Source organism: Cyprinodon tularosa, unplaced genomic scaffold, assembly GCF_016077235.1.
Source record: "Cyprinodon tularosa strain WSP-4 unplaced genomic scaffold, ASM1607723v1 ctg12, whole genome shotgun sequence".
In the NCBI taxonomy this organism is placed as follows: domain Eukaryota; kingdom Metazoa; phylum Chordata; class Actinopteri; order Cyprinodontiformes; family Cyprinodontidae; genus Cyprinodon; species Cyprinodon tularosa.
This window is the reverse complement of record NW_024038003.1, coordinates 1155134-1164227: the sequence shown is the minus strand read 5'-3', so window position 1 is coordinate 1164227 and position 9094 is coordinate 1155134. Positions and strand designations below refer to the sequence as shown.

At 41.8% G+C, this 9094-nt stretch overlaps 1 protein-coding gene across 3 annotated transcripts in view; it reads right to left on the bottom strand.

Annotated features, from left to right (window-relative positions):
- Positions 1–369: 369 nt before the first annotated feature.
- Positions 370–9094, bottom strand: part of LOC119773344 (leucine-rich repeat and immunoglobulin-like domain-containing nogo receptor-interacting protein 3) — a 53232-nt gene continuing 44507 nt past the window's right edge. For all 3 annotated transcript variants that reach the window (XM_038270312.1, XM_038270329.1, XM_038270320.1), the window contains 3 exons: positions 2981–3590; positions 2072–2815; positions 370–1933 (listed from right to left, as the gene is read on the bottom strand). In XM_038270312.1, the coding sequence (XP_038126240.1) occupies positions 1364–1933; positions 2072–2815; positions 2981–3535 (1869 nt within the window). In that variant the 5' untranslated portion in view covers positions 3536–3590 and the 3' untranslated portion in view covers positions 370–1363. The remainder of the gene's footprint in view (positions 1934–2071; positions 2816–2980; positions 3591–9094) is intronic.

Sequence of the window (9094 nt, the reverse complement as noted above, 5' to 3'; positions counted from 1 at the left end):
TGAACAAAACTTCATTTACATTTGAATCCTCGTTCTCCAGCCAGGGACCCCTCCCAAAGGAGGACCCAGTGGGGGTGTAGGGGATAGGGGGTGGGGGGGGATGCACTGGGCTAGGGGGGCAGAGACATTCACGCACCGGCCGATCCCAGAGACAGAAAGAGAAGTCAGCATCATCGCTATAGACTTGTGATGTTCTTGTGTATGTTGTGTCAGGATTGTTTGCACTTGTGCAACTATGACTGTTGTTCCTGTGCGTTTTTTGTTACTCTGTGTAATGTACTGCAAACCTAGTGAAAACCAATGAATTTGTAAAATGGCAGTAGTGATAATTTTATTTCTAGATCAGGCACACTCTATATAAAATATATAGAAATTCAACCTACACAAACTATGGCTTTGTTTCTTCTGTCACAAAATTCCTTTGCCTCGTGGAGACTGAATATTGACTATATGGCTATACATACAGTATTGCTGGAATGTTACATTTAACAAATAAACATGTTGATTAAATCATATTTTTTGTCTCATTCCTTTACTCTTCCTGAGAAAATGTGCTTTATGTTATAGATGCTATTTTTGCCCAACTTAGAGAGGTGTTTGTCCTATGGAACTGCATGACCTGTCTTTGCCTCTGAGTATTACCCAACTCTCCAGGCTGCTCCCCCCGGGCAGCACTAGGAGGGTTAGGTGGCCACCAACACAGCAGAGAACAGGGTTCAGGGCTTTGTGCAGGGGAGTGTAAACACAGGTCAAAAAGGCATATGTTGTCTTGCTCCTACTACCCAGAATACACACCAGTGCACATCAACCTGGACCATTTGTTCTTTTTTGCATTGGTTTGTTTAGTTCCTTTGGAGGCCTGTGCCTGGTGTTTCTAATTTTTAATTGTCTGAGTCACAGGCAGCCACAGCAACTCTTGACCGGCACGCTCGTCCCAAACTCACACAGCTCATACTTGGGTGGAATCTCACAAAGAAGTAAAAATCGAATGAACACTTAAATTAATGGTCTCCACTAGGTTCACTAGCAATGTCTGACCTTTTCTTTTTATTGTTGAAATAATCAAAAGAGTGCAACTCCTGTTGCATCTCAATGAATGAGAATCACCAGATATATGATGGAGTATCACCATTTCAAGGTGGTGATATCCAAGCCATTTCATCTTCTCACATAAGCCAAATTAAATGAGAACTTAAGTTTTTGATGTGTGAACTCCACTCATTTTAGAGTAGAACAATAGGCATAAACACATATTGTGCTTTAAAACTTCTTTGTGAGTTAGCAACTGTGTGCGTTTGCGTCTATCAAACACGTTTTTGGGACGTGCTCATGCCTCCCCCAAGGGACCCCTGGCTGCGTTGTTTCATATCATTTTCATATTAAATTTCCTGGTCCCTCTTGTAGAGCTCCCTGTGCTGGGTTCAGATTTCCGGAAAGAGTACTCTACTGTGAAGTTGTTTCTGCGCTGGCCACGTCCCCGACTCCACACAAACAACAGCAGGAAGCAGAAGAGAACAACTCCCAGAAAAGTGATGCAACCCATAGCCGTTGAGACCAATATGGTGGTCAGGTCCAAGGTGAACTTAATGTAAACCCGTGTGCTGTTTATATTTGTGTCGTTGAAGTACTCTCCGGTGTACAGAGAGCGGTTAAGAAAAAAGGCTGAGGCAGAATCTAAGGGCTGACCTCGCACTGTAAGAGTGGCAAAGTAAGTGTCATTACCCCCAGCATTCGTGGCGATGCAGATGTATGTCCCGCTGTCAGTGACCTGAGCATAGCGAATCTCCAGAGTACCACTGGGGAGAATAGTGATTCGACCTGAACTCTTTGCCTTGATTCGTCTACGCTGCGGTGAAATCCAGATAATAGCTGGTGTAGGATCTCCATCAGCTCGACACACAAAACTCACTGGTTGGCCTTCCCGAGCAACCACCTAGGAGAGGTAGTAGAGTATATGATTGAAGATACATTGAAAATTCAGTGTACACAGTATAAAAAATATTAACATACAACAATATTAGAGAACATTTAAGCTACTTAAAAAATATATAAATGGAACCATCCTCATTACCTGTTGCATCTTACGGTTCCGTATCTTAGGTTTCTGGCATGTAAAATGATCGAAGAGAGCAGAATCAGAGAAGGAGCTGATGCTGACCCCTTGTACCTCCAACGGCCCTGCACACACCGGCACTCTGCCGTCAAAGTTGAGGGTCTTGCGTCTTTGCAGGATCCACAACAGACGGCAGTCACACAACAAGGGATTTCCATCCACTCTGAGGGTTTCCAGGCTGTTAACAGAGTGGAAGGACCCTTCTTCCAGAGTCTGCAGGTCATTGGAGGAAAAGTTTAATACTCGAATCTGTCTGAGGCCCCCAAGGGCCTGAGGCTCAACCGTCAGCAACCCAGTGCCTACCATGGTGAGCTCCTTTAACCTCAGTAAATCCTTGAAGGCCCAAGGCTCTAGTGTGGTGATGGGATTGTAGGACAGGTTGAGGTGGGTAAGGTGCACCAGATTCTTGAAGGAGGCTGAGGGGACAGAGGTGATGTTTGTGTTGGTGATGAAGAGCCAGTGAAGGTCTAGGCCCTGAAAGCTGAGAGGGGAGATATACTCAAGGTATGGCCAGTGATCGATATCCAGACCCCGCAAGTTGGTCAGTTTGCGAAAGTTCTGGTCCTCCAGGGCAGAGATGCTAAGGTGTCGAAGGCGAAGAGTGACCAGGCTGTGGAGGTAGGACAGTGTCTGGCCAGAAATGGATGTGAGATTGCAGCGCTCTATTGTGAGATCCTCTAGTCCCAAAAGTCCTGAGAAAGCCTGGAGTGAAAACCAAGGGGGAGGAAAATAGTCATTCTTGAAGATGTGCAAAGGCAAACAATGCTTGCTTTTAGATATTTACAGAATGAGCTGGACAGCATAAAAAGGTACACATAAGGAAGAATTTTTTTTTAGCATTTTTGTTGTAATGACAAGAGAGCTTACCTTGTGGGATATGTAAACCAGATCATTGTCCCCAACTTCTAGCTGTTTTAGATTCCTCATATCCTGGAAGGTAAAGTCCAACAAAATCACCATTTTGTTCTCACTTAGATCCAGGCTGGTAAGATTGCCCAATTTGGCAAATGCCCCCATGGGTACTATCTTCAGCTGGTTCCCCCTTAATTTGAGAACTTTAAGATTCTGAAGTGCTGCAAAGGCATTGGCCTCCAATGTTGCGATGAGGTTTTCACTAAGATCCACTTCCTCCAGCCGAGGGTACGGTGCTAGATCACCTGCCTGCACCCAACGGAGCCGGTTTTTGCTGAGGTCCAAGACCCTTGTTTCAGTTGGAATGCCTTCTGGGATGTTTGTGAGCCGCCGCCGTTGACATGACACAGATCTGAGCTGGGCTGAACACTCACATCGTGGAGGACAGGCCTTGGCAGTCTCTGGCATAGTTAAAGCTATGACAGAAACCAGCGAGGAAGTCAAAACCCATTTCCACACTTTTGGCCAAGGCCCTAGGGCATGACCACCTGGGCCAGAAGAGTCAGTCATGGCGCTGGTCCTCTGACTCCTCGCCTGATACAGGCAGGGTCAGTGCACCAGACACCTGCAACATAAAGAAAGACAAACAAAGGATGAAAAATACATGAGATTAAATCCATTAACTGTCAAAAGCAGTTTTTGTTCTGGTTTAATTTTAGAGGTTGAGGTTCTACTGGTAGGTGGCTATCCAGCAGATCCTTCCATCTTTTGGTGCCAAGAACATGCTTTCTTTTTGTCCTGGACTTATTTTTAAATAAGTCTAATATTAACTTTAATCAGCATTCCTTTTCCTGCAAAATAAAGGCAACCTCATCAAGGCAAGGCAAGGCAAGGCAAATTTATTTTTATAGCACAATTCAGTACAAAGACAATGGAAAGTGCTTTACATGATTAAAATACAGGAAAATAAAACAGAATCAAAGCAAGTGGGAAAAAAAATGCAGAAACAAAAAAGAATATTAAAAACAGTTGGACTAAAGAAAATATGTTTTAGTTGAACTGTTTAACTAGAACAGTCGAAGGCAATCCTAAACAAATGTGTATTTAGTCTTGATTTAAAGGAACTCAGGCTTTCCGCACTTTTACAGTTTCTGGAAGTTTGTTCCAGATAAGTGAAGCATAGGAACTAAATGCTGCTTTTTCTTGTTTGGTTCTGGTTCTAGGTATGCAGAGCAGGCTGGAGCCAGAAGACCTGAGTGGTCTGGAGGGTTGATACACTGATAGCAAGTCTGTGATGTCTTTAGGTGCTAAGCCATTCAGAGATTTATAAACTAACAGAAGTATTTTAAAGTCTATTCTCTGAGATACAGGGAGCCAGTGTAAGGACTTTAGAACTGGGGCGATGTGCTCTACTTTCTTAGTCTTAGTGAGGACACAGGCAGCAGCATTCTGGATCAGCTGCAGCTGTCTGATCCACTTGTTAGGCAGACCTGTGAAAACACCGTTGCAGTAATCAATTCGACTAAAAACAAATGCATGGATTAGTTTTTCCAGATCATGCTGAGACATTAGTCCTTTAATCCTGGAAATGTTCTTGAGCCGACCTTGTAATTGTCTTTAAATGATTTTGGAGGTTCAAGTCTGAATCCAGTACTACACCAAGATTTCGGGCCTGATCAGTGGTTACTAGCTGAAGCGACTGAAGCTGTGTGCTAACTTTAGATCTCTCCTCTATTGGTTCAAAAGTTATTACTTCAGTTTTGTTTTATTCATTTAAAGAAAATTATGGCACATCCAGGCATTGATTTCTTCTAAGCATTTCCTCAGTGTTTCAATTGGTTCATAGTCACCTGGTGACATGGTGATGTAAAGCTGTGTGTCGTCAGCATAGTTATGGTAAATGATGTTGTTGTTTTTTATCAACTGAGCGAGAGGGAGCTTGTAAATATTGAATAGGAGGGGACCCAGGATGGACCCTTGGGGAACCCCACATGTGATTTTTGTCATGTCTGATGTAAAGTTGCCTACTGACACAAAAAAGTCCCTGTCCTTTAAGTAGGATTTAAACCAGTTGAGAGCTGTACCAGAGAGGCCGACCCAGTTTTCCAGACGTTCTAACAGGATGGAGTGATCGACAGTATCGAATGCTGCACTGAGGTCCAATAGTACCAGCACTGTGGTTCTTCCGCAGTCTGTATTTATACGGATGTCATTAAACACCTTGATGAGGGCGGTCTCTGTACTGTGGTGAGCACGGAAACCTGACTGGAACACGTCAAAGCGGCTGGTCATATCTAAGAAAGTGTTTAATTGTTGAAACACAGCTTTTTCAATAATCTTACTGATAAAGGGGAGGTTTGATATGAGGAGTAGTAGTTTGTCTTAATTGTTCTTTTTCAGCAGTGGTTTGATATTTGCTGGTTTTAGGGACAGCGGGAAAACACCTGACAGAAGGGACCTGTTTATTATCTGAGTCAAATCAGATGCTATGACAGGCAAAACTTTCGTAAAGAAAGCTGTGGGTAGAACATCAAGGCAGCAGGAGGAGGAACTTAGCTGCTGAATGATTTCCTCTAAGCTTTTGTAGTTTATTTGGCTGAATTGGGACATTTGGTCAAGATCAATTGCAGTTGGAGACAACTTTGGTACTGAACTTGATATGGATGTATAAACTGATCCTCTGATCACCAGCATAATGCTGGCATGACTGGTGTGTCTGAGTAAACTTCTAATTTTGTCTCATCTGTCAAGAGCTCCCTCCTTGACATGTTCGGAGTACCCCCTACCGGGGTCGTGGCAAACTTTAATAAGACTTTGTATCATTTATTTGTGCTAATTGTGCCCCTTTTCATTGGAAGCCATATTTTTTAATTGAATGTCTTTGAATTGGCATGTTTTTAGATTACCCCACCTTTTCTGTTGATTTCTGGAGTAATAACTCATCCAGAATTACCAATTCACTAATCAGTTCACTAACTTGTGTTGTCACTTCTGTTTAGGGTATAGGCTATGTCTTGATTGATCAACAGAGGTCCCATACTCCTTTCAATTTTGATTTAAACAGTGCTCTAGTTTAATGGAAACTTATACAAATGTGCCCTTCACTCAAATTTGTGAGTTTTTAAAATTTCACACATTGCTAATTTTCATTCAGCATTATTTAGTAGTTGTAATGTGACAAAAATATTAAAATGTTTAGGTGGTATTAATACTTCTTAAAATCACGGGATCTCCAAGACAAAATGTGTAACAAATCATCTTTGTAGAAAAAGCTGTAAAAAGCTTTATAATGAGTCTATGTTGCACTACATGTAATGTGATCTCATCATAGTTACAGTGATGATTTGTCTTTTCTTTAATTTATATGACTCTTCTTCTGGGAAACATGGAAGCTGAGAGCCTTGTGAAAGGCAGAACTTTCCTCTAGCTGATGCATCTTGCATTATTTCAGCATCTACTCTGTCTGCCTTACAGCACTGAGACCGTCTGCTCCATTTTTGACAAACACAATGAATTCATTAACACCCAATATATGCACATGATGAGATTTTCAACATGCAAGTTGCTGTAAAATTATATGATATGTTTGATCACAATGACGGACGGTTGCGTAGGTTTGGCAGTTTGCTTGCTAAGAATTAAATCGTTTCAGTCCTCCTAGCACAAAGATAAGATGAATCACTTGTCCTTTAACTCTGGTTTAGGCAACCGTTGATTACTCCCACTTACTGTTTTCAACACAGAAACTGTCAAAGAGCACTTGGCATTGGATCTTTATCATATCTCAGTCAGTAGGCATACTTTTTCCAATTAATAAGTACAGAGTAAAGGAAAAAACTTCTTTCTTTCTAAACACAAAATGCCCTGATGCCAGGCCTACACATTAAACTCTCAACGTTTAGCTTGTTAATTTTTTAGAGAGGAAATGAGTGAAAATATTTCATCATAATGAGGGGGGATCATGTTAAAATGCTCTCTGATGCTGGCATTCGAGGGAGGAAGCGCCAAGCAGATGAATAATATATGTTTAGTTTGTGCTGAATGTGCACCGTCCACAAGATGTCAGGCAGTTAAAAGAGGGAAACGTGTCCAGTTTTTCCAGGTTACAGGCTTTGCTATAAGTCCTTTTCTACTCTACATCTGCTTTAGAAAACAGCTTCTTGAATGTCTAATTATATCAAACTGTCTCATTGTGATGGCATTAATGGTATCAAAGCAGATAAAACCAGATTCAAACTACATTTAAACAATGGCATATAAATTGTGTATACACTCACACCCTTCTCCACAAATGCAGAGACCAATCTCTGTGTGACTGAAATACGCTCCTCAGCTTTTTTCTAAGTCAGTAAAATAACCATTGTTTTTATGTCCGTATTCTGGAGGATCTGATAGGAAACTAGCACAAGCTTTTATTTTATTTGGAGACAAAACTCCGACACAGAGAGGCTTCTGTACAGACTGTTGCACAAACTGACCCACTTCTCATCTGCTACTCAGGCTTTTGCTGTCAGTCGGCTGCAACTCACCATGACCACAACAACTGAGCAGTAAACCTCATTGTCTCATTGGAACAGGCCCCAAGAGAAGAACAGACAGATCTGAAAAGCTAAATACTGTATACAAAAAAAAAAGTGAGATACCAGAGAATGTATTGGGGTAACCAGACATCGTATCTTGGGTTATGTGGAGCAAAAAAAAAAATCCATCAACCATGCAAAAACCTAACACCTGCTGTGCACTGCCAGCCAGTTGGTGGAAAGAACACACATTTGTATTTTGACGTATCTCTCTGGTTTTAAACCAGGAATATCTTTCTTGTTTAAATTTGTCTTGTTGAGAATCTCTTTTAATGTGTTTATTGTTCCAGATAGTGAACCTCGGAAAAACCATGGAAAAGGTCTCACCTGTGTGCAGTAGTTCTCAGTCTTCATCACCTCCCTCCCTGCTCTCCACCACATCTCTTGCAAGTACCAATGCTCTCTGATCTCACTCACATTCTCCTGGACCTCTGCAAACAGTCTGCAAACCCCTACAGATCCATGCTACCTGACCTTAATCTCTTAAGTAAGTTAATCAATCAGTCATCAGATGTCATCAACCAACTAAATCCTGACCAGTCTGCTTTCTCTCCTCAGACCAACCAAAAAGTTTAACTGACTTCCTGAAGTTCTCAGCTTCCAGATTCTTGTTGCTTTTGCAAATGAAACCTTAAAATTCACTCCGTGTGATTCTATGTGTTGGTAAAAAAAACTTCAAACTACATGACACTTTTTCTAATGCACATTTTTATCGCATCAGTAAACTAGTTTGGAAATGGCAAAACTCACTTAAATTCGTAAAAGTTTTACACTTTTTTGAGGGGTTTTAGGCTTTGTCAAAAAAGGGTCAATGTGCAAAATGGGAGATAGAAACTGTTTTTAAGAATCAGCTCTGACGTAGCAAATTTTTACCTCATATGATGGATAAGCTGTTTCCACCAGTTCACAGATTATCCTATCATGCATGTAAACATGGCTGCAAGCAACTTCACCATTACGGACATTTTAACTAAATGGGTGTGTTTGATTTCCCAGGCTGCATCCTCCAAAGATTATGTCTATCTGGACTGGGATCTTCGAGGTCTTTGAAAATAAGGAAGCTGGAAGCGTTTTGGCTGCGGATTCAAACAGGTCCACTCTTCTCTGGCTTTCACTGTCTGTACATCTGTTGCCTAACAATTGTGACAGTTGACACACAAATCAGGCAAAGAATGGAAACCTAACTTCTCATTACTGTTCTCTATGGTAATAACATTTCGGAGGAGCTTCAGCAGCAGTACAGTCGTCGTGAATATCCTATTTATAGTCCCCACACTGCAGATTATTCTTGTTCTCTCTACCCATGGTGAGAGTATTTTTAGAGTACTTTGGCGTTTCTGATTTTCTGATCCTGACCTGTCTTGCCTCTCAACCACTGAGCCTGTCTGTTCCTGTTCTGATCTGATGCCTGACCTGGCTTTGGACTCCTGCATGTTGTCCGGGGCTGCAGCATCTGGGACACTCTGGGCGGTGCCTGCTGCATCTTGTTGACAGCCCATCGCCTGGATCAAATCTCATTCTCTGGCAATGGACTGAAATTTTGAACCAG